Source organism: Euphorbia lathyris, chromosome 3 (genome assembly GCF_963576675.1).
Source record: "Euphorbia lathyris chromosome 3, ddEupLath1.1, whole genome shotgun sequence".
NCBI classification, from domain to species: Eukaryota; Viridiplantae; Streptophyta; class Magnoliopsida; order Malpighiales; family Euphorbiaceae; genus Euphorbia; species Euphorbia lathyris.
Genome location: NC_088912.1, coordinates 99,044,234 through 99,069,174, shown reverse-complemented (window position 1 = coordinate 99,069,174; position 24,941 = coordinate 99,044,234). Strand labels below are relative to the sequence as shown.

Here is a 24,941-nt window from a genome sequence, read left to right as displayed (position 1 = left end):
ATTTGAGAAATAATTCATCAAACTATTTTCTCAGTCATGAATCTTGTCATCTACACTTCACACATGCGTTATTATATCAGTAACAAATCACAAACATATGTTGGGATGTGAAAAAATAAAAGAAAAAAATATTAAAAATATACTGTCTTTTGTACGAATTAAAGTAAAAAATTTAAAAAATTCACCGAATTTATAAATATTAATCTTCAAATAATATTTACAATTTGTTAGAATAATTATAGTATTTATAATTGTTTAGAATAATAATAATTAAAATGTAAAATTAGAAAAAAAAAGTATCCCTAATGTTGGAAGCCAAGAGCAATTTTACCCATAACGTTGATAAATTGGATCAATTTGAGAAATAATTCATCAAACTATTTTCTCGGTCATGAATCTTGTCATCTACACTTCACACATGCGTTATTTTATCAGTAACAAATCACAAACATATGTTGGGATGTGAAAGAAATAAGAAAAAAATATTAAAAATATACTGTCTTTTGTACGAATTAGAGTAAAAAATTTAAAAAATTCACCGAATTTATAAATATTAATCTCAAAATAATATTTACAATTTGTTAGAATAATTATAGTATTTATAATTGTTTAGAATAATAATAATTAAAATGTAAAATTAGAAAAAAAAAAATTCTCACGTAGGCATGTGAACAATATGCCTCCACCACAGGTGGGGCGTATGAACATCACGCCCCACCATAGGTGGAGGCATATGAACAATATGCCTCCACCACAGGTGGGGCGTATGAACATCACGCCCCACCATAGGTGGAGGCATATTGTTCATATGCCTCCACCAATATGCCTCCACCTATGGTGGGGCGTGATGTTCATACGCCCCACCTGTGGTGGAGGCATATTCTTCACATGCCCGGCACCGAAAATTTGATTTTTAAAAAATCATTCGATTTTACTTATAACAATCGTAAATAAAACATATTTTTGAACAAAATTATGTAGCATTAGTCATTTTCCATGTTTTTTCTTTACCAAATTAGTCCGGATTAGATTTTGGAGAGTTTTGTGTTTTTTGTGTTTTTGAGAGGATTTGAAAATTTAGGAAGATGAGTAAATTTGTTGAAAGGGCAATTTCGTCTTTTCATGGGGCTAGGGGTGGAAAATGGTGGCTAGGTTTAGTAATCCACAATTAAAATAGGAAGAGTTTTAAATCAAATTCATCTCCTCCTTAATTAATTTTAATTTACAAAATAAAATCCTATATTTCTCATATTCATATATAATCCACGTGGCTTTCATATCCATATATAATCCAAAAAAAAGAAAAAGCATATTCTATAAAGTTTGACGCTTTGCATTTGTAACTGTACACCATTTTCACTGTTCACTGCCACTGCGCCAGGTTTCAGTTCACTGGTATATGAACATTTTTCATGTTTGATTCCTAGTTTTTGTTTTTGTTTTGTTGTTTGATTTCTGATTCTGGTATTATCGCAGTGTTTATGGTTCGATGGCCTCTTTAGTTTCACAACTTGTATCTCCATTTGAAAGTGGTCACAGGGTATGGGAGGATCCGTCATTTATAAAGTGGAGAAAGAGGGATCCTCATGTCAATTTGCGCTGCCATGAATCCGTTGAAGGTACGATTTCCATTGATTTTAATTTTAATTACTAAACTCTAATTACTTATGATTGCCATTTTGGAATTTGAGACTTTATCTGTTGTTTAATTTTTGTTAAAAATGATTCGCGGATTCTTTTATGCGGAATTTGACACTTCGTGCGTTATTTATATTGATTTGTATCTTTGAATCTGGTTATGTTTCTGTTATTTTGTTCTTGTAAAGAATTTATGCGTTTTAGTGTCTTATCCAAATTCTCTCGCTTATCTGGGAATCCTTTATTGTCTTTTTGTGCGGATAGGATCTCTAAGATACTGGTATCAGCGCAATCAAGTGGATTTTTCGGTATCCAAGAATGCTGTTTGGGATGATGATGCAGTTCAAAAAGCTCTTGATTCTGCTGCCTTCTGGGCTAAGGACTTACCCTTTGTTAAGTCTTTGTCTGGTTTCTGGAATTTTTTCTTGGCTCCCAGCCCTACTACAGTTCCTTCAAAATTTTATGACCCTGCATTTCAGGATTCTGAGTGGAAATCTTTGCCAGGTATTATCTCTCGCGCTCTCTCTCTGTGTATGGTCTTGTTTCTCTTTCTAGTAATTAACAATTGAAGGATATACATGATTTCAAGCTTTAATAGTTTCTTCATCCTTGTAGAATTTTGAGCTTTAGAGTCATCAATTATGTTCTCGGAATTTGCTTCTTTTTGAACATTATCTTTTAATTTCTCTCATTGCAACAGTTCCTTCAAACTGGCAGATGCATGGATTTGATCGGCCAATTTATACAAATGTGGTGTATCCATTTCCACTTGATCCTCCTTATGTTCCTGAAGATAATCCTACTGGTTGCTATAGAACATACTTCCAGATTCCTAAAGAATGGCAGCGTATGATCTATCTTGGTGTTTTAGCCTATTTGATTAATTTATATTGTCTAGTAATGCTTCTTCATCCTCTATGTTCAGATATTTTTTTTTGTCTTTCTTTTTAATGCTACTTTTCTTCCATTACTTAGATGAAAATTGCCATTCCTTTTCTGCTCATGTGTTTCTAATTTTAATGGTTATTATAGAGATAAGAGATGATGAAATGTTTTAACTCTGTCCTACTACTATAGCTATTACTTAAATTTTCTGTAACAGTGATTTTGTTTTCATTTATGTGCCATATATTACGTATTCTTGCTTCTTATTTATGTCTTATTTAGCAATGCTTTCCTAGCTTATATGTTCTTGTTTCATGAATTGCTGATTGACAGGTCGTAGGATTCTGCTGCACTTTGAAGGGGTTGATTCTGCATTCTGTGCATGGATCAATGGGGTCCCTGTGGGATATAGGTATTTACATTCTTGTAGTATTCATAGTGAACTTTATGTGTCATCACTTGTATGAAGTTATGTGCTGTAAACATGTGTTTATTTAGGAACTCCAGAGTTCTCAATTAGTAATTTGGGGCCTGATATAATTGGTAGGAAAGGCCTATTAGCACTCAAGATTGTGCTTGAGCGACTCCGTGGTTATTTTCTGTTGCAACTTTTATTCCACAAAAAAATTATAGCCATTAATATGTATCATAAATTAATTTGTTTCTGTGACCTATTTATGGGTAAATATTTTATTTGAGAAGCATAGGGAATAATTCATCTAAAGAGGAAAAATAGAATGAACTAAAATATGTGTGTAGGGATTTGTATTTAGAAGGCTAAGAGCTGTTTGTTCTTCAGTTTGCCAGAGATTAATTTCTTGATATAAGTAATTGCAGAATTTCATACAATTATATCATGTAGCGGTTTGGTGCCATTCTCTTTCATGAAAGCTATTATTGGCGTCTGTAAATGTAATGTTCGTTCTCAATTTAGTATTAGCCTGTCTTAGGTCCGCTAACAAACACTGTATCATTTGTTAGTTCAGTCAGGATAGCAGGCTACCAGCTGAGTTTGAAATCACAGACTACTGTTATCCTTGGGATTCGGGGAAAAAGAATGTTCTGGCTGTTCAAGTTATTAGATGGAGTGATGGATCTTACCTTGAAGATCAAGATCATTGGTGGTTATCTGGTATACACCGTGATGTGCTTCTTCTTGCCAAGCCCCAGGTATTTATTCTCTTCATTATTGGAAAACGCTGTATTGTTTTCAAACTGTATAGGGGCCAATTACTGCCTCTGCCTGTGATTTTTTCATTTAGTGCATAAATGCTGAAAACACCATATGTATGGCTTAGCGAATTTTTTGTAACACTATATGAGCTTTGTTGGTTTGGTAGTTTATGAGCTTCTATTTAATATTTGGCCTGCCTGTCTACATCATGTAACGTGGACATCGGTGATATGTTTGTTCTGTGTTACATATGCATGGTTAAATCAACTTCCATCTTCTAGCTTCAAAACTTAAGTGCCTTCTTAGATTGATGGCTTTGTTTATCTGGGTTGAAGTTATGGCTGAGCCAGGACTTGCTCTATTAATTTTTATAGCATTTACTACTGCGCTTCTTTCTTTCTTTCATATGTAACTTCTGTTTTGCTGTTCCAAAAATGGTAATAGAAGTGCACATTCTTTATTCAATAATTCATTCATATAATTAAATATGCCAGTCACATAAAACAGATAATAATTGTCATAGATTAATATAAAAGCTATTATAGGGCCTTAACTATCGGCTTAAGCTTTTAGTTCAATTGGTTCCTTGACATGGTATCAGAGTCTCTTAGACCAAGTGGTTGAAATCATGCCAACCCCATTTGTTGGTGGAATTTTAACACATGGTAAGATGGGCCTACGTTGTACACTCTTCAAGCCGATGGGGCATTTGTGTGCCGGGGTGTGTCATAGATTAATATAAAAGCTATTATAGGGCCTTAACTATGGGATTAAGCTTTTAGTTCAATTGGTTCCTTGACAATAATAAATGACTATTAATAGTGTTTTTAATAAAAGATATCAATATGCAGGTATTTATTGCAGACTACTTTTTCAAGTCAAACATGGCTGAGAATTTCGCTTCTGCAGATATACAGGTTAGTATCAATCGATCTGAGAACAATACTATGTTAGTAAGAAATCTAGGAAATGATAGCACTTGCTAGTTTCAAGTGATTATGAGGTCACATGATGTCAAATCGTTTTCATATGAAACATCTTACTTATGAGCGAATATGTTCATTATATACCTCTAATCTCACAGTGCCGGTTTTTTTTTTTTCATAACTTGTTGGGATTAGGTGGGCAGAATTTCGGAAGCTTAATATCGAACTTATCTGGTTTATTGTATGCTTTTTGAAATTTATTATTGACACAAGGTGGAGAAGGAAGATCATGGTGGAAATGTTTGCGAATTGTTGTGTTTTGTTTTTGCTTGACTAGCTGTAAGTTAACCTAATTGATATATACTGGTGGCTCAATACTTTGAATTTTATTTTATTTCACTAAATTCTTAGGATTAATGTTCGGGCAATGGCTGAATCTTATGTTTAATGTTCTTATAAATTATAATGATGCAACTCGAAAGGCATTTTACAATTTCACTTGATTGTTTTGTTTTCTTTACTGTACCAATCAGGTAGAAGTAAAGATAGATAGCTCTCAAGAAATACCTAGAGATAAAATATTGGCCAACTTCATCATAGAAGCTGCAATATATGACACGGGAAGCTGGTACAGTAGTGATGAATATGCTAAATTGATTCCCTCAAAGGTGGCTGATTTAAAGCTTATTCCCTCCTTTGATCCAATTCTGGGATTTCTTGGTTATGTGCTGGAAGGAAAAATAGAAAAACCAAGGCTTTGGTCGGCAGAGCAAGTAAGCAACTCCATTCCATTTGATTTTTTCCCAAGTTTGTTGGTGACTTAACATAGACTGGCTCCATCCTACCATAGTATTCATTCTTTCATAAAGTTTAAGTTCTATTATATTTGTGTACTTTCAAATTCTTCAGAACTTCTTTTGTGTTGGGATTTCAGATTTGACTATCCCTGAGAACTTGTAGAAGGCATATTTAAAAGTCAAAACTAAGTTCCTCTTGCCAACTAAAAATCAGGGACTGTTTCTTTGCGTTCAAGTTGGATGTCTCCATTTTCTAGATGAGACTTTTTACTTGTAGGAATCCCTAATTTTTCTTTTATTAAATCGTTTTTGGTACTCGTATAGAGATTCTTATTTACTTGTAGTATCCCTTTTCCTTCGTAGCTCTCAAAAGTGATTCATAGGGATCTTACTTTTACGTGTCTAAGTTTCATAGTTGATTTAACTCACATACTTTGGTCTTAATTGGCAGAAATTTGTTAATACATCTTGCTTTTTATTATTATCCATATATATGTAATATTTTATTGTCCCTCTTGAGTTTTGATGTTTTCTTCTGTTCATCCACAGCCAAACCTTTACGTTCTTGTTGTCATCCTGAAAGATCTATCCGGACATGTAGTTGACTGTGAATCATGCGTAGTAGGCATAAGACAAGTATCAAAGGCACCTAAGCAGCTACTTGTTAATGGTCAACCAGTTGTAATAAGAGGCGTCAATCGACATGAACATCATCCACGTGTTGGGAAGACAAACATAGAGTCCTGCATGGTTAAGGTTACTTTCCGTTCTTGCCCTTCCTTGCTTTCTGTTGTTATCTGTACTTGTGAGTTTGGATTTTTGTTGTGAAGAAGATACTTCATATTCTTGCTTCTTTTACAGGATCTGGTTCTGATGAAGGAAAACAACATCAATGCTGTGAGAAACAGTCATTACCCGCAACATCCTCGTTGGTATGAGTTGTGTGATCTTTTCGGCATGTATATGATTGATGAAGCCAACATTGAGACACATGGTTTTCATCTTTCTGGACATCTAAAGCACCCTGCCTCAGAAGAAAGTTGGGCTGCCGCAATGGTGGATCGTGTGATTGGAATGGTGGAGAGGGATAAAAATCATGCATGCATAATTTCTTGGTCCTTAGGAAATGAGGCCTCTTATGGACCCAATCATTCTAGTGCCGCTGGTATCACATTATGAATTACTTAAATCCTAAATTTAGAGAACTCTATCAGATATGTAGTTTTCTTCTATGTTTTCTTTTTTAGTTTTCTTCTATGTGTTCTTTTTATCTTTTTTGATTTTTTTTCATTCCATTATAGTTATGCGTAAATAACAAAATTCATCAGTATTTAGGGTTAGAAAATGAGTTCTTTATGTGCACATAAATATTATGCTTTGCCGTTAAGATGCTTAAGCTGTTTATACTAGTTTCTGGAAGTAGTTGTTGATGCACTGATGTTAGGCATTGAATGCTAATTTATTGTTTGAAATGAAACCGACAAACTGAAGTTTCAACTATGGTTAGGAGCTCACTATTCCTTTGTTGAATCACTGAGAAAAATTAGATATCATGATATGTGAATGCAATTCTTTTCTTTGCTACAGTATTTAGATTATTCAAATTGTTTGTTTTTAACTACAAACATTTGGGAGGAAAATATATGTTCTTTTCTAAGATCTATGAGGTTAACTATGGAAAAGATTTGTTTAATACCCATGAAACTCACAATGCTGTAGGTTACATATAAAATTGGTATACATATTGTATATTTGCTAAAAGAAGTGAGCTTGTGGGTTGCATTTCTTAATAAAAATTGGATGCATTTGTATTATTTTTTTTTATGTTACTTTAAAAGGAAAATAGGAGGTAAATTTTCTCTACCTTTTTGTGTCTCTCTTCTTTCACTCTATCGTTTAATCTTCTTTCATTTACTGTTCTTGTCTCTTTTGTTTAGGTTGGATACGTGGAAAGGACACATCTAGGTTATTGCACTATGAAGGAGGTGGATCCAGAACTTCATCCACAGACATTGTATGTCCCATGTATATGCGTGTTTGGGACATTGTGAAAATTGCCAAAGATCCTAGCGAATTACGCCCTTTGATATTGTGCGAGTATGTTTTCTATTCTTTCTTTTCTTGTTGCTAATTCAGTAATTCTTATGCTCATTTGAATAAAGTTTCATCATGATGCCCTATTGTCAGGTATTCACATGCAATGGGCAACAGCAATGGCAATATAGATGAATATTGGGAGGCAATTGAAAGCACCTTCGGCCTCCAAGGAGGCTTTATCTGGGATTGGGTTGACCAGGTTTAGAATCCTCTTAAGCCCTTTAACAATATAGCAAATAACATGCTTTGTTTATAGAAGTTTTTTTTTATTGTTTTCGGAAGAACTTCTCCTTTCTACACAATGTGGCTTTCAATTCAACTTATTCTTTGATTGTGGGCTTGTCTCATGTTGGTGTTTGAATGCTGGTTTAGTTTAAGTTGTGAATTTTTCTTCAGGGGTTGTTGAAAGAAAGCACAGATGGAGGTAAGCATTGGGCATATGGAGGTGATTTTGGGGATACCCCTAATGACTTGAACTTTTGTCTGAATGGTATTACATGGCCTGACCGAACTGCACATCCTGCAATGCATGGTAACTATATTTCTTGGCATATTGACTATTGCTTCTCATCTAAAAAGTCTTTTCTGCCTAAATAGGTTTAGTCCTGATTGATGAGAAAATTTGGTTGTTTTCAGAAGTCAAGTATGTGTATCAGCCGATCAAGGTTTCGCTCAGTGGAAGCACTCTTAAGGTACTTGCATGTTTGAATCAGTTTGTGCTTATTTCCTATTTATTTTGACTGTAACTCATATTCATTTAACATTTGATTGGCAGATAATCAATGCTTACTTTTTTGGAACAACAGAAGGGTTGGAGTTTTCCTGGGCTGTCCATGGTGATGGATGCAAGCTTGATTCTGGAATTTTGTCACTTCCCTTTTTGAAACCCCAGAGCACTTATGATATAGACTTGGAGTCGGGTCCATGGCATCCTTCATTTGCTTCGTCTTCTGCAGAAGAAATTTTTCTAACAGTCACTTCTAAGCTTTTGCATTCAACGCCCTGGGTTGAAGCTGGCCACGTTATCTCCTCAACACAAGTGCAGTTGCCTTCAAGGAAAGAGATAATCCCTTATGTAATTTCTCTTCCCTTTTACCTACATTGGTTTTGTGCTTTATGTGTTAATATTTTACTATATTGCTTTCTGGTTTACAAATGACATTGACTTCCAGGTTGTCAAAGCTACAGAAGCAACTTTGTTATGTGAAACTCTAGGGGACAAAGTTATAGTGAGCCAGCAGAAGTCTTGGGAAATGACATTTAGTGGTATAACTGGAACTCTTGAAAGCTGGAAGGTAAGAAACTGCATTTATTAATTTGCTTTAGCTTGTCAAAATAGGCTACATATTAGAGTGTTAGAAACTTCTTTCCTACTTCTGTTGAAGCCTAGAAGTAGGTAAATGATTGTTTCAATAGATGGATACTTGTGGATAGAACATGACATTCTACCTTGTCTGGAGATAATTTTGACTTGCCTCTAAAGCATTTAAAAATTGGCTCATTTCAAAATTCTGTGATATATAAACTTGCTTTTGGATATTTAGCTTTCAATTTTAATACACTGGTATAGTCGAATTTCACTTTGAAAGAAGGAAGTTTTAATCCTGTTCTGAACGAAGATTAAAAGTTATGCAGAAGCTGGTTTGAGAGTTTGGTTCTCTGAGCTGTAAATTGAATTATTTGCCTATTTTCGTTCTTTCTTTATTCTGCTCTTTTATAGTGTCCCTACAAATATAAGGAAACGAAGCAACAAAAACTTAATCAATTATATTTTTTAAGTTTTAGGCTCTTAAGAGAAGCTCGAGGAAATATATTGAAGCATGTTATTACTTTATTAGTCAATCTTTTAAGAGCAGATATCGGAAAGGAGTTCTCCTTTCTTACAGAAGCCTTTTAACTGTAATAAAATTGTGTGCTCTTTATTTGTGGCAATGATAGGTAGGAGGAGTTCCTGTTTTGAAAAAAGGCATATTACCATGCTTCTGGCGAGCACCTACGGATAATGATAAAGGAGGAGAGGGAAATAGTTATTACTCTAAATGGAAGGCAGCTCATATTGATAACCTTGAATTTCATGCAAAAAACTGTTCCATAGATAATACAAGTAATCATCTTGTGAAAATTGAGGCAACTTATGAAGGTGTTGGTGTGCCAAGGGTTGATGATGGTTCCTCTTCTCAATCCAAAAATAAAAATATTTTATTCAAAGTAGATATTATCTACACAATCTTTGGTTCTGGGGACTTGATCTATGAGTGCAATGTGGTTCCTAGCTCTGATCTTCCACCTTTGCCACGTGTGGGAGTTGAGTTTCAGTTAGAAAAGTCAGCGGACCGGATTAAATGGTATGGAAGGGGGCCATTTGAATGTTATCCAGATAGGAAAGCAGCAGCCCAAGTTGGTGTCTATAAGAAGAATGTGGCAGACATGCATGTTCCGTATATTGTTCCTGGGGAATGTTCTGGAAGGGCAGATGTTAGATGGGTTACATTTCAGAAAAAGGATGGTACAGGGATTTTTGCGTCAATTTACGGCAGCTCTCCACCTATGCAAATGAGTGCTAGTTACTACTCCACAGAAGAACTTGATCGAGCAACACATAATGAAGAGCTTGTGCAAGGAAATGACATTGAGGTAATTTTCTCTTGAACAAATTACTCTCAACATATCCAAAATGTCTTTGAGGTTGTAAGATGTATTATGCTTGTACCTATATATCCCTAAACTTCCTAACTAATTTCAAAATTGTTATAAAACTGTACTTACTGTGTCAAAAAACTTTGAAACTTAGTCTTTTTAGCCGGAATACTCACTTTTCCGTCGGAATTATTACTTGAAAGCTTTTATTTTTGCTCAAATTTTTATTTCAGTCAGAATGTTAATGAGTCATAATAGAAAAATTAAAAGAGGAATAGTAGATTGTTGGGCCGAAATAGAGACTTTCACACAATGCTTCCGCATCTGGCAAAAAGTTATTTGATTTTGATCAAAAGTATGTTGAGTGTAATGAAGTCAAACTTTTAGGTTAATTATGATACAAACTGAAGTTTTATGGTTATTTTGAGATCAACTAAAGTTCAAGGACGCTCGCACACCTACACAATTAGACAAAGTGTAATTATACGTCATGATCATTTCACTTGGATTATACAGTTTCTGTTTCTGGATTGCAGGTTCATCTTGATCACAAGCATATGGGTTTAGCCGGAGACGATAGCTGGTCAGCCTGCGTCCACGATAACTATCTAGTTCCTGCCGTGCCACACTCCTTTGCTATAAGGTTCTGTCCAATAACAGCAGCCACCTCTGGCGTGCAGCTCTATAAATCTGAACTTCAAAACTAGGTTCTTCTTCTTATGTTGCATCTTTTAAATGCGATGTAAATCCAGACATCATTTCTTGTTTTATTAGTTCACCACAGGATAATTTTGTTTCCTCAAGAACCAATATTTATTTATGTAAAAATGGGGTCCTATGCAATTTGAGCAGTTAAAATCCAATTATGGTCCCTAAATTTTCTGATTTGTCAAAAAGTTTCAATTTGAGCTAGTAAAACCCCGAAATTTATTTTGATAGCCACTAATGCTACAATACAACCAGTTTGGCTGGAATCAGACACCGGAGTGTCCACCATATGATATTGGGTGCTATGCCCTCACTTCGGAGTATACTTTAGGCCAAAATGGTTATAGTAGCGAATTTCTTTTAGGTTCTATTGGTTCATATTGAATAGTTTTTTTGCAATTCTCCTCCTTTGAGGTAATTTTTGGAGTGAGTTAGACCCAATGAAGCACCGATACAGGCATGCATACGGGTACAGGTATGGAAAATGACATTTTTGAAAAATATGAGACATGGGTATGGCGGAGATACACCATATATATATATATATGTATATATATAACCATAAATCACATGCACAAGTCATTATAAAATCATAAATAACACTCATAATAACTAGTATCGGTGCTTCATTGGTTAGACCTTTATTCACATTGCTGAAAAACTAGAAAATGCTGCGAAAATTGCAGCAACATAAATTATGGGATGAGTTTTTATGATTGGAAGAGAGAAAACTCTTATTTTTAATCTCATTGCCTAATGATAAAAAAATGTTGCTTTTTTACTTTTCTGCTTTTGCCTCGATGTCTTGTTCTTCACATACTGCAGGCTCAAACGTCTTTTGCCTCTTTTGATCTTCCTTTCCCCATAGAATTACATACAAGCCAATAATTATCAAGGTGCCTCCCACAACCCTGGAAAAGATTGAAAAACTAGTAAAAGTTCTTTTTTGATTTTGTTTTTCCAAATAGAAGTTGGATTGAATGGACAAAACTGACTGACCCTCCGAGATGCAATGCCTCACCTAATATGAGTAGTGACATAATAGCTGTAACTAAAGTTGAGAGTGGCGTGAATGCTGTCATGAAAACTGGACCTCGTTTTCTTACTACTAGAGCTTGAATATATGTTGAAATCCCAAGTAACAAAATTCCCTGAAACAAGATTCCCGCTACGATTAGGAATCAAAGAAGTTATGTTTTGATTAGGATTACAATCAGGAATTGGTACAGCTAAAAAAAATGTTAGCAACTCAAACTAACAGAAGATACTTTTCTGTTATCATTGTAGTAAGTTCGATATGCTAACCCCGATATTGTGATTGAGGTTTTGTACTTACGCTATAAAGAGCAGCAAGAAGAGTGATATCCCAGGACAATTTCCATGATGAAGCTCTGTGATTTAGAATTGCTGCTGCAACTGTTGCAATCAGCGTCCCTGCTAGGCTCATCAATGATGTGAGAGTTAAAGGAGCGGGGTACTTTTTGATTGTTATTGTCTGCATGATCATTTCTATCAGATACTTTCAAGGTAAGATTACAAGCTCTCTTTTCTGGTTCTAATTACCTGTAATATAAAGTATGCTGATATTGAAAGGGATTGAACAAGAAGAATGACAGAGCCCTTCATCAAGTTCCTGTACAAGGATACTTTCGATGTAGCGTGCCGATGATTGTGAGTAGAATGCATTGAAATCAAAGTGATACCCTTGTATAGAGTCATGAGTGCTGCACCAACAAACGAAATTATAGTTCCTCCAATAATTGCTTGACCATTGAGCTTAGTAACATCTAATTTCTCCAATCCTGACACAGAAAAAACAGAACTTTTGTTGGTCAAGTGAAGACCAAACTTGGGTTCTCAGCTTAGTGTTTTCACTCTATCAAACCAAGGTAAATGAACGCACAGTCCCTGAACATAGGGCTAGTTTCAGCATGATCACAAAATTTTAATTCGTCTCACTAACCCCTGTACTCTGATTAAACTTTATTCATACCATTTCTAGTGGAATTCACTAAAAAGCTTACCGGAGTGATGACATAGACTCTATATGGCCACATAAGTTGGCCACCGTGGCGACGCCGGATGACATGTGTACATGATACAGAGTGCACATCAGCACTATGTTGAGGGTTTTAGTGAGTTCTGTTGAAATGATTTTAATGAAATTCATTCGAAGTACAGCCGTTATAGTGATGCGAATTAAAATTGTGGTCGTGACTATATGTGCTTTAAACACATAAAAGTGAGAAAATTTACCACTCAGATGATGACATGCATCAGTAGTAGTGACGTGTCACCATCTCAATGGTTCAGGGTCAGTTTGGTCCTCGAGCATTATATAAATTTTCCATAAAAGTAAGTACCTGCAGAGAAGTGCCAAAACAAAGGTGACTGATGGATTGAGGTTGTTCATGGCAGCTGCAAAAGCTGGTGAAGTGTATTGGATTCCTGCATAGTACAATATTCTAGCAATAACACTGATGCAATGCAGTTGCATGAGAGTATTAGAAATTTAGCTCAAGTCCAATTTAAACCATAGTTATCGAAGTGCATTTCGGGTTCCAAAGGCACTAGGCTCTAGGATGTCGCTTGAAAAGCCAAAAGGCACGCTCTATTCAAGAGGTGTTTGCTTGAGTGCGCCTTTCTGAGCCTAGCGTCTTGCCGGAGCTGTGCCTAGGTGCAAATTTAGAAGCTACACAGTGTTTCTTAGGATTCCAAGTTGTAACCACACAAGGGTTATTTGAAAGTGTTTTCTTATTAAGTCTAAAGGTATTACAAGTATATATATATATACAAACAACCATTAATACCCAACTACTTACTTCCCAACTACTCACTTAAATGCTAGCTACTAACTATATCTAATTAATATTGTAACACTCCCCCTCAAGCTGGAGCATAGATATTTATCATGCCCAGCTTGTTACAAATATAATTGACTCGAGTTCCTGGTAAAGCCTTGGTGAACACATCTGCTAATTGACTTCCGGTTCTGACATGTGGAGTTGTGATTGTACCATCCTCCAACTTCTCTCGAGTAAAATGACAGTGAACTTCTATATGCTTTGTTCTTTCATTAAACACATAGTTCTTTGCAATATAGATAGCTGCTTTATTATCACAATATAACTTCATTGGTTTTATCTGGTCAAACCCAATTTCGCCAAGTAGACGACGTAACCACACAAGTTCACACGTAGCCTGTGCCATAGCTCGGTATTCAGATTCTGCACTGGATCTAGAAACTACACTTTGCTTCTTACTCTTCCATGAAACTAGATTTCCCCCAACAAATACACAGTACCCAATAGTAGAGCGTCTGTCTGACAAATCTCCAGCATAGTCTGCATCGGTGAAGCCTTCTGCGATGTGATGTCCATGATTTTGATATAACAAGCCTCGTCCAGGAGCTCCCTTTAGATACCTCAGGATGTGAGTAACAGCATCCCAATGCGTTGTCCTAGGTGAAGACATGAATTGACTTACCACACTCACAGGAAATGAGATGTCAGGACGAGTAATTGTGAGATAATTCAGTTTGCCCACAATTCTTCTGTATTTCTCAGGTTCTTTGAGTAAGTCACCATCATCAGACTTCTTCACATTGGGCACCATCGGAGCATCACAAGTCTTTCCCTCAATTAGACCTGCATCTTTCAACATATCTAAACAGTATTTTCTCTGATTTAAACAAATTCCTTTCCTACTGCGAGATACCTCTATTCCTAAGAAGTATTTCAAAGGACCAAGATCCTTTGTCTGGAAGCAAGTACCAAGGAACTTTTTCAACTCCTTAATCCGATCAACAACATTTCCTGTAATTATGATATCATCAACATACACAACCAGAAGAATGCATCCAGAGCTAGAACTGAAGTAGAAAACAGAGGGATCATATGCACTTCTGTGTAAGCCGAATTCCATTACTGCGGCACTGAATTTACCAAACCATGCACGAGGAGATTGCTTCAAACCATACATAGACTTTCTTAATCTGCACACCTTTCCAGACTCCCCCTGAGCAACAAAGCCAGGAGGTTGCTCCATATAAACCTCTTCATTCAGGTCACCGTGCAAGAAAGCATTTTTAACGTCCAGTTGATGAAGCTCCCAATTGTAAGTGGCAGCTAAAGAAATGAACAGACGGACAGAAGTGAGTTTAGCAACAGGAGAGAATGTATCGAAATAATCAAGACCATAAGTCTGAGCATAGCCTTTAGCAACCAGGCACCATCAGGATTCATCTTAACAGTCCAAATCCACCGAGCACCAATTTTCTTCCGATCTTTTGGTAAGTCCACAATGTCCCAAGTGTGATTTTGTTCGAGTGCCTTCAGTTCTTCTTTCATTGCCTCTAGCCAATCAGGATGATTCATAGCCTCTGAATTTTGGAACTGCAATGGAATCTAAGGTAGCTACAAAACACTTGGAATGGGGTGATAAGGCATCATAAGAAACAAAGGAGGAGATAGGGTAAGTGCAAGACCTTGTACCTTTCCGAAGAGCAATAGGGAGATCAAGACTTGGTTCAGAGGAAGGTGTAGGATCTGGAGCCGAAACAGATGAGGTATCATTGGTGACTGGTCCTGGAGCAGGTGCCGTAACCGCAGGCTGCACACGTCTAGAATAAACGTGACGAATAGGAGGACGAGGGACAACCTATTCACTTACAGTATAGATCAAAAAATCATCATCAGAAGTATCAGCAGGAAAAGAGGGTGAAAGGGAAGATGGACGGAAGAAAGACGTATTCTCAAAGAACGTGACATCGGCCGACACAAGATAGCGCCCCAAGGATGGAGAGTAACAACGGTACCCTTTTTGACTTCGAGAATATCCCAAAAAGACACACTTGAGAGATTTGGGGTCAAGTTTGGAGACTTGAGGACGAATATCGTGTACAAAACAAGTACACCCAAAAATACGAGGGGCAAGAGAAAATAAAGATTGAGAAGGAAACAAGATAGAGTATGGAATCTGACCCTGAAGAACAGCGGACGACATACGATTGATGAGGTAACAGGCAGTGGAAACAGCATCTGCCCAAAACACTTTCGGGACTTGCATTTGGAACATGATCGCCCGAGTGACTTCAAGTAAATGGCGATTCTTCCTTTCAGCTACACCATTCTGTTGTGGTGTAACAACACATGACGTTTGATGAATAATACCATGTTTTAGAAGGTATGACTGAAAAGTACTGGATAAGTATTCTTTGGCATTGTCACTTCGCAAAATACAGATATTTCTATTAAATTGAGTTTTAATCTCAGCATGAAAAGCACAAAAAACAGTAAATAAATCTGAACGGTGCTTCAAATGATAAAGCCATGTAACTCGAGAAAAATCATCCATAAAAGTCACAAAATAACGATAACCAAGTTTAGAAACAATAGGACAAGGACCCCACACATCAGTGTGAACTAAATCAAAGACAGACTCAACACGTTTATTTATTCGAGGAGAATATGGGACTCGATGGTGCTTAGCAAACTGACATGCTTCACACTCCAAAATAGAGTTCCTTGGAAGACTCGGACACATTTTCTGCAAGACTGGAAGAGATGGATGACCAAACTGACAATGAAGCTGCAACAGAGAGGAGCTTGTACAGGCAATTGGTCTTGGCACCGCTTCAGTGGAGTCAAGAACATACAACCCATTCACCAGTTTCCCTCTACCAATATTCTGTTTCGTCCTAAGATCCTGAAAAAGGCAATAATTTGGGAAGAAAACAACACAACAATTAAGGGCTTTGGTGAGTTGACTAACAGATAACAGATTAAAAGGAAATTGAGAAAGACATAAAACAGAGGATAAAGAGATTTTGGAGGTAGGATGAGCAGTTCCATGACCATTTACAGGAGCAGTGGCTCCATTAGCTAAAGTAACAGATGGCAGATTGGTATTAGAATCAAAAGAAGAAAGAATACATGTGTTACCAGTCATGTGATCGGTAGCACTAGAATCAATAACCCAACTACGGGATGAGGTGGAGAGACAAGCAGCCCGATTACCTGTATTAGCCAAAGCAGTAGTAGCGGACTGGGAGGCACCATGATCAAGAGACAGTTGCTGAAGTCGAGCATATTCATCAACAGAGATAGTGACAGTAGGAGTAGAAGACGAAGATTGAGGGGACGGTAGGATACCATCACCAGCAGCAATGTGAGTAAACTTCCGATTGTTACTTTTCTGCGGCCGACCATGTAGCTTCCAACAGTTCTTCTTAATATGTCATTCTTTACCGCAATGATGGCATACCTGAGGACCACTTTGAGAGATACGGTGAGTAGTGGAATTCTGAGGACCACTTTGAACTCCATGTGTCATAGAGGTCAGCAAAGGAGGGAAGTGTCCCACTGGTCAATATCTGGCTGCGTGCTATTTCAAATTCAGGACCAAGACCCTCTAGAAATCCAAGAACAAATACACGATCATCATCCTCTTGCATCTGCTTAACATCGGCTGTCATAGGAAATCGAGTCCGCTTCTCCTCACAAATCTGCTTACATTCATTATAATACTGAAAGAAGGTGCGACCCTTTCTCTGCGGACGATAATATGAAGACAACAAGTTATGAATATGAGTCAAGTCTTGTTTACTAGCATTCATAGACTCTAACTATTCCCACATTTCTTTGACAGTATCACAATGTCATCAATAGTAGAGTCCAAAGTATTCTGAATCAGATTAAACAGTTTATAGTCTACCATCATCCATTTCTTCCTACTTCCCTGGTCATCTCTAGGTGGAGGATTATTACTCAAATGATCTCCCAAATCAACACTATTAATGTACCGAGTAATAGTACGTTTCCACTGAGTGTAATCCTTAACTCCAGTCAATTTTCTGTCCGTAATTCGAGTGGTACCAACAGTAATTTCAGTCATGACTTTCTTATCCCTTTCCTCACTCATTGTCAATCCAAGCAAATGACAATTACCACCAAAAAATCAAAGAACACTAAAGGCGCTACTAATAATTCTAACAAGACCAAGATAAAGTAGAGCAAATATAGCAGCCTCAATTGAACAGAAAAAAATCAGATCAGAAAAAATGGGACAAACCGAACACAAGCCGGGGTAGCCACAAAGAAGGGGACTGACCGGAGTTACCAAAATGAGAAACTGACCACACAGACGGGTCGGAGATACAGAGGCGAGGCCGGGAGAAGAAAGATGGCGGCGAACGGAGCAGCCACGCGCCGGCGAGTGGGCGGCGCGTCGGACTTAAGATCGGCGCGTGAGGCCTACGCGCGGCCTTTCTGGTTGCCGGAGTTGAGCGACCCGACAGATCGGCGGCAGAGAAATCCAATGGAGGGGGCGGTGAGATGAACGGAGGTGTTTGAAAAAATGACTTCCAACCCGGACCGACCTTTACCGTTCAAGCTGATAGTTAAAGGTCCACTTCATATTAATAGCTGACACCCCCCCACACGCGAAAGCACACTTGGGCTTGAAGCGTGACAACACAGGCCCATATTACCATGTCCTGCAAATAACTCAACAAATGGGGCTGCCAGGAATCGAACCCAGGACCACTTGGTCACACTGGCTCTGATACCATGTAATCACACAAGGGTTATTTGAAAGTGTTTTCTTATTAAGTCTAAAGGTATTACAAGTATATATATATATACAAACAACCATTAATACCCAACTACTTACTTAAATGCTAGCTACTAACTATATCTAATTAATATTGTAACACAAGTTAAACTAAGATTTTTTAATATCAGCCCGTCCAGATCTTATATAGGATTTAGACGGTAGAAATATTGCGAAAAACAACACAAGAAAAAACACTGTCCCATTTTGAAGACCAATTTGCATGTGGGGTGTGTCAGAGATTAATATAAGATCTATGATTGGAAATTAACTATCAGAGATTAATTGGTTCCATGATATGGTATCAGAGCCTCTTGGACCAAACCGCGAGGGTTAGAGTCCCGGCAACCTCTTTAATTTCCATGACACCAACCAACAGCTGCGATTTCATGCATTTTATAATTAAGATTATTGATAATTGGATGTGTTGTAGTACTTGACTATTTATTGCATTTTATTTGTGATTTCGTATATTATTTTTCTGTAGTATATTTTGTGTCACTTAGGCGTGCGGCACGCTTATGTTTTGCACCTAGGCTCCAGAACCCTTTGTGTCTAGACTCCAGGATCCCCTTCAACTTGACTATTGACGAATTCATGTCTAGCCATGGATTAGATAGTGTACTCACCCTAAAAAACCCAGGAAGAAGATATATAGACAAATTGGTAGATTCAGTTTACTTTGATTTTTCCTGCAGTAAATAGGAGGTTGGATTCATTCAGAAATATTGAAGGCTTAAATCACTCTTTAGCTTCTGATCTATTAAAAAATGTTTGTGTTTGTCTTTTTCCTTTTTATTTTGTGACATTGACCCCTTAATGCATATTAACTAATCTAATTTGGTCCAATTTTGATGAAAATTAGTGGGTATTTAAAGAGACCGGTTAAATATTTGTGTTCGATTATCATTCATTAATATTTCGTCAATCTGTTTGGTTGCCTCAATTTTTATAGGGTAAATAATTTATTAGTCCACACCTTTTTACCTAACACACTGTTTAATCCTCTGTTTTGAAAAACACATTATAATGTCTCTGTCATTTGTCAATATTAACCTTTTGGTAATTTTGTCTATCGTTTTTAGATCTTTAACTATTATATTTGGCATAAATAGACTGACAGAAAATAACAAGAGTAACATGTTCATTTTGTATCGTACTATGACTGTCCTGAAAGTTAATATATGTTTGGTTAAAAATCTAAAAAAATAGACACAATAACCAAAAATTTAATATTGACAAAAGATAGGAACCTTTTAATATGTTTTTCAAAATAGAGGACTAAACAATGTGTTAGGTAAAAAGCTAATAAATTATTTACCCATTTTTATATAGTATTTCACACTTGAAAACCACTTAATTTCTTAGCTTTTATAACTTTGGAGAACATCAGTCCTTCATTCAATTAGCAATGATCTCATATACAATTTAACGGGTCTCCTTACATACGCTGTAATTTCAGTTTAAATTGAACCAAATGTGATTGGTAGTTATACGTCAGAAACACACATTTTTGATAGATCAGATGCCAAATAATACTTAAAGCCAAGATTGAATAACAATACGAACCTTTCGAAGAGAAGTGCAAGAACGGTTGAAGTTAGTGTCCCGAAAGCGAACCCATAAGCCACAAGAACATACTGATTCATGCCTCTGTCTAGTGAGACCTTAGACACAATGTTGAATCCTCCAAAACATAGAAAAATGAATATAGAATATATATATGGTTTCAACCTTTCCATTAAAATCTCATTTCTTTCAGCTTCTTTGTCAGGATGCATTTCTTGTCTATTTTTTTTTGTGTTCTAAATGCATAAGATATATCAGAATTCTAACTCAAGGAGAGTGATTGGAGAATGATGCAAGTAAATTAGATTTGAGAAATAATGATATCAAACAAAAAAAGACAAAGGACAAAAGACAAGATTTGTGTTAAAGGACATTGTCCTCGAAAAAAGGAATTTTGTTAAAGGTCGTGATAAAAATGCTGAATCTAAAGCTGAAAATTATTGTTACTAAAGAGAAAAAAGAACTTGCATCATTGCTTATCAAAGCCTTGTATGCAATGTTCGATAACCCATTGATATTTGCTTCACACTCCAGATGGTTCTGGACGGGATGAGATATCTACATTGCTTAATTAGAGAGTTATATTGATACCACACAAGAGTTATTTGAGAGAATATATTCTTATGTATTAACTCACAAGTATTACAAGTATTTATATACAAACTTAGCATTTAATTCCCAACTACTTTATTCCCAACTACTTCCTTAAATGCCAACTACTAACTACATCTAACTATTGCTGTCTAACATATATGTTAGGCAATTCTCTTTGTTTGAGGTACTTTTTAGTGTGAGTTAGACCATTATTAACAGTGCTGAAAAACTAGAAAATGCTGCGAAAATCGCAGCAACACAAATTGTGGAATGAGTTTTTATGATTGGAATGAGTTAAATGTACACTTCATATTAATATCTAACACATCCCCACACGCGAATGCCCACTGGGCTTGAAGCGTGCACAATACAGTCCCATATTACCATGTCCTGCAATTAACTCAACAAATGGAGGCTCAAACCCTGGACCGCTTATTTTTTACTTTTCTACTTTTGCCTCTATGTCTTGTTCTTCGCATAGTGCAGGCTCCAACGTCTTTTGCCTCTTTTCAACTTCCTTTCCCCATAGGATTACATACAAGCCAATAATTATCAAGGTGCCTCCCACTATCCTGTAATAAAGATTGAAAACTAGTAAAAGTTGTTTTTCCAAATTAAATGTTGGATTGAATGAACAAAACTGACTGACCCTCCGAGATGCAACGCCTCGCCTAATATGAGTAGTGACATAATAGCTACAACTACAGTTGATAGTGGCACGAATGCTGTCAGGAAAACTGGACCTCGCTTTCTTACTACTAGAGCTTGAACGTATGTTGAAATCCCAAATAACAAAATTCCCTGAAACAATATTCCAACTATGCTTAGGAATCAAAGAGGTTATGTTTTGATTAGGATTAATAATTTCGAGTATACTAACCCCGATACTGTGATTGAGGTTTTGTACTTACACTATAAAGAGGAGCAAGAAGAGTGATATCCCAGGACAATCTCCATGATGAAGTTCTGTGATCCAGAATTGCTGTTGCAGCTATTGCAATTAGTGTTCCTGCTAGGCTCATCAACGTTGTGAGAGTTAAAGGAGCGGGGTACTTTTTGATTGTTATTGTCTGCATAATCATTTCTGTCAGATACTTTCAAGGTAAGATTACAAGTTCTCTTTTCTGGTTCTAATTACCTGTAATATAAAGTATGCTGATATTGAAAGGGATTGAACAAGAAGAAGGACAGAGCCCTTCATCAAGTTCCTGTACAAGGATACTTTCGATGTAGCGTGCCGATGATTGTGAGTAGTAGTATGCATTGAAATCAAAGTGATGCCCTTGTATAGAGTCATGAGTGTTGCACCAACAAATGATATTATAGTTCCTCCGATCATTGCTTGACCATTGAGCTTAGTAACATCTAATTTCTCCATCCTTGACATAGAAAAAACAGAACTTTTATTGGTCAAGTGAAGACCAAACTTGGCTTCTGAGCTTAGTGTTTTCGCTCTATCAAACCAAGGTAAATGCACGCACGGATAATCCCCAAACTTGGGGTTAGTTTTAGCTAGAGGTGGCATAAGTACACACGACTAGCAATTTTAGTTATTGGGTTTTGCTCAGTAGTAGGTAATGTGTCATTTTTGGGTTGACACGAAAGTGACACGCAAATTTTTGGGTTGGGTTAGGAGTTGTAATGCTAACCCGAAAATGACAAGAATTTTTAAAATTGTTATTATATTTTATCTTTTTTTGCATCTCATCTTTTACTAATCAAGGTAATAAAATTACAATTATTACTTGAAAACACGACTTAGAACCTCCTATATTGTTATAAACACATTACATTATGCCCGACTTAATATTAGTGGACTTTTAGGTAGTATCATATCGTCCTATATTTTTAAAAGTCACCATTAATATAAATACATAGTAATTTTACATGAACCCGAAAGTATTTGGGTTGGGTTAGGGTTCTCATTTTGACACGAACCCGATAATTGCCACCTTTAATTTCCGCATGATCAACAAAATTTAATTCGTCTCACTAACCCATGTACTTCGATTAAATTTTATTCAAACTATTGCTAGTAGAATTCACTAAAACCTTATTGGAGCGATGACATAGGCTCGATATAACCACATGAGGTGGCCACACGGATGCCAGGTGTACATGACATGTCCAATTAATAGGTTATGCAGAGTACACATCATCATTATGGTGAGGGTTTTAGCGAGTTCTGTTGCAATGATTTTAATGGAATTCAATCGAAGTACAGTGGTAATAGTGATACGAATTAAAATTGTGGTCGTGACTATCTGTGCTGTAAACCCATAAAAGCGAGAAGTTTTTTCACTCATATGATGACACATCAGTAGTAGTGATGATGTGTCACCATCTCAATAGTCCAGGACCAGTTTGGTCCTCGAGCATTATATAAATTTTCCGTAAAAGTAAGTACCTGCAGAGAAGTGCCAAAACAAAGGTGACTGATGGATTGAGGTTGTTCATGGCAGCTGCAAAAGTTGGTGAAGTGTATTGGATTCCTGCATATAACAATATTCTAGCAAAAACACTGATTGATGATATTAGAAATTTAGCTCAAGTCTCTGTTATAGGTCATTTAAACCATAGTTATCAAAGTGCGTCTCGGGTTCCAAAGGCACTAGGCTCTAGGATGTCGCTTGAAAAGCCAAAAGGCACGCTCTATTCAAGAGGTGTGTGCTTGAGTGCACCTTTCTGAGCCTAGTGTCTTGCCGGAGCTAACCAGCAGCTGCGATTTCATGCATTTTATGATTAAGACTATTTATTGCATTTTAGAAATGTTAATTGTTGTTATTTGTGATTTCATATATTATTTTTTTTTAGTACATTTTGTGTCGCTGAGGCGCACCGCTTACTTATTGCACCTAGGCTCTAGAACTATTTGTCTAGACTCCAGGATCCCTTTCAAGCTGAGTGCTTCTTAGGGTAAATTGCTTGCATCCATGGTTTGGGACGCTAAATGAAATTTAGTAGCCATAATATTAGAAAGTATAAAGTTAGGTGACTTTTATGTTATGTTTTGAAGTTTAGTGGTCGTAAAGTTAGTTGAGGTAAAATTCAGTGTCCATGGACGTAATTTTCCCGTGCTTCTTATGCTTATGAGTTAAACAAAGCACCTATTGAGCCATTGATTAGATAGTGTACTCACCCTAAAAAACCCAGGAAGAAGATATATAGACAAATTGGTAGACTCAGTTTACTTTGATTTTTCCTGCAGTAAATAGTTCGGAAAATGTTAGCGTTTGTCTTATCTATTTTGGTCCAATTTTGACGGAAATTAACAAGTATTTAAGGAGATCTGTTAAATATTCGCACAACCGATATAATATTTCGTCAATCTACTTAGTTATAACTTTGAAGAACATTAGTCCTCCGTCCAATTAGCAATCATGGTATGCACGATTTAACTCATCTCCTTACATACGCGTTAATTTCATTCTAAATTGGATCAAATGTGATTGATTACTATACGTCATAAACACAAACATTTTTTGATAGATCAAACGCCAAATAATACTTTTAAGCCGAGATTGAGATTGAATAACAATAACTAACCTTTCGAAGAGAAGTGCAAGAACGACTGAAGTTAGTGTGGCGAAAGCGAATCCATAAGCCACAAGAACATACTGATTCATGCCTCTGTCTAGTGAGACTTTAGAGACAATGTTGAATCCTCCAAGACATAGAACAATTGATATAGAATATATATATGGTTTCAACCTCTCCATAAGATTCTCTTCTTTCTCAGGATGCATGTCTTATCTAAATTTTTGTGTTCTAAATGCATAAGGAGTGAAGTCATTGAGAAATGTGTAGCTAACAATGATTTGAAAAGACAAAATACAAAAGATAAGATTTTTTTTTTGGGTAAATTACACCCATGACCACTAAAATTTACTCGTTTTAACATTGTAGCCACTTAACTTCAATTCTTAACGGTATGACCACTGAACTTTACATTTTTTTTAACACTGGTGGCCACTCAACGTCTCAAAATGACCTTTGATGGCCTCAAAATAAAAAAATAGAAGAGTTAATGATATTCTAAGAAACTTTAATTCGTGAAAATTTTCATTTTGAGGTCATTTAGGTATTGTTTGGTTAGGAGAGAGAAATTGAATTTTTAGAGAGAGAAAGGCCCAATAAAGGTTATTTTGAAAAATAAAAAATGTGGTTTCATTAATTTTTGAATATTTTTTTGAGGTCGTTAACAGTTATTTTGAGGAGTTTGTTAAAGTGAGTGGTTATCGGTATTAAAAGATGTAAGTTCAGTGATCATATTATTAAGAATTAAAGTTTAAAGCTATAATGTTA

The 24,941-nt window shown here is 36.3% G+C and overlaps 3 protein-coding genes across 4 annotated transcripts; 1 reads left to right on the top strand and 2 right to left on the bottom strand.

Moving 5' to 3' along the window:
* Positions 1–1,301: 1,301 nt before the first annotated feature.
* LOC136223892 (uncharacterized) lies at positions 1,302–11,062 on the top strand. The gene is made up of 18 exons (XM_066012060.1): positions 1,302–1,395; positions 1,477–1,619; positions 1,903–2,142; positions 2,339–2,485; positions 2,857–2,935; positions 3,510–3,693; positions 4,549–4,614; positions 5,157–5,396; positions 5,970–6,176; positions 6,282–6,585; positions 7,358–7,517; positions 7,608–7,716; positions 7,914–8,049; positions 8,154–8,209; positions 8,293–8,592; positions 8,690–8,812; positions 9,456–10,151; positions 10,691–11,062. Exons 2-18 carry the CDS (start codon positions 1,490–1,492, stop codon positions 10,859–10,861), a joined length of 3,348 nt encoding a protein of 1,115 aa, XP_065868132.1. The 5' UTR covers positions 1,302–1,395; positions 1,477–1,489; the 3' UTR covers positions 10,862–11,062.
* Positions 11,063–11,640: 578 nt separating this feature from the next.
* Positions 11,641–20,254, bottom strand: LOC136222818 (WAT1-related protein At5g07050-like). Its single transcript, XM_066010527.1, has 7 exons — positions 20,043–20,254; positions 19,103–19,165; positions 13,227–13,339; positions 12,426–12,664; positions 12,199–12,357; positions 11,862–12,013; positions 11,641–11,773 (listed from the first exon to the last, which is right to left on the bottom strand). The coding sequence occupies exons 1-7, from the start codon at positions 20,252–20,254 to the stop codon at positions 11,641–11,643; spliced, it is 1,071 nt and encodes a 356-aa protein (XP_065866599.1).
* A 645-nt stretch (positions 20,255–20,899) lies between these two features.
* LOC136221851 (WAT1-related protein At5g07050-like) lies at positions 20,900–24,424 on the bottom strand. 2 transcript variants are annotated; one of them, XM_066009305.1, is made up of 7 exons: positions 24,183–24,424; positions 23,776–23,838; positions 23,044–23,157; positions 21,775–22,015; positions 21,548–21,706; positions 21,286–21,437; positions 20,900–21,208 (listed from the first exon to the last, which is right to left on the bottom strand). In XM_066009305.1, exons 1-7 carry the CDS (start codon positions 24,380–24,382, stop codon positions 21,076–21,078), a joined length of 1,062 nt encoding a protein of 353 aa, XP_065865377.1. In that variant the 5' UTR covers positions 24,383–24,424; the 3' UTR covers positions 20,900–21,075. The 2 variants fall into 2 exon arrangements, with proteins under 2 accessions (XP_065865377.1, XP_065865378.1); XM_066009306.1 differs by having other exon boundaries at positions 23,044–23,145.
* Positions 24,425–24,941: the final 517 nt, after the last annotated feature.

What these genes read in the sequence shown, in the direction of transcription:
- LOC136221851 (XM_066009305.1), bottom strand. Translation starts at nt 24,382, where the DNA reads ATGCATCCTGAGAAAGAAGAGAATCTTATGGAGAGGTTGAAACCATAT. An exon ending in GTTTTGGCACTTCTCTGCAG is followed by an intron (nt 22,016 to 23,043) that starts GTACTTACTTTT and finishes TTCTATGTCAAG; the next exon opens with GATGGAGAAATTAGATGTTA. An exon ending in CAGCATACTTTATATTACAG is followed by an intron (nt 21,707 to 21,774) that starts GTAATTAGAACC and finishes ATGATTATGCAG; the next exon opens with ACAATAACAATCAAAAAGTA.
- LOC136222818 (XM_066010527.1), bottom strand. Translation starts at nt 20,254, where the DNA reads ATGCATCCTGACAAAGAAGCTGAAAGAAATGAGATTTTAATGGAAAGG. An exon ending in TTCTTCCTGGGTTTTTTAGG is followed by an intron (nt 13,340 to 19,102) that starts GTGAGTACACTA and finishes GCATTGCATCAG; the next exon opens with TGTTATTGCTAGAATATTGT. An exon ending in TTCTTGCTGCTCTTTATAGC is followed by an intron (nt 12,014 to 12,198) that starts GTAAGTACAAAA and finishes ATCTTGTTTCAG; the next exon opens with GGAATTTTGTTACTTGGGAT.
- LOC136223892 (XM_066012060.1), top strand. Translation starts at nt 1,490, where the DNA reads ATGGCCTCTTTAGTTTCACAACTTGTATCTCCATTTGAAAGTGGTCAC. An exon ending in TAGAGTCCTGCATGGTTAAG is followed by an intron (nt 6,177 to 6,281) that starts GTTACTTTCCGT and finishes CTTCTTTTACAG; the next exon opens with GATCTGGTTCTGATGAAGGA. An exon ending in GAACTCTTGAAAGCTGGAAG is followed by an intron (nt 8,813 to 9,455) that starts GTAAGAAACTGC and finishes TGGCAATGATAG; the next exon opens with GTAGGAGGAGTTCCTGTTTT.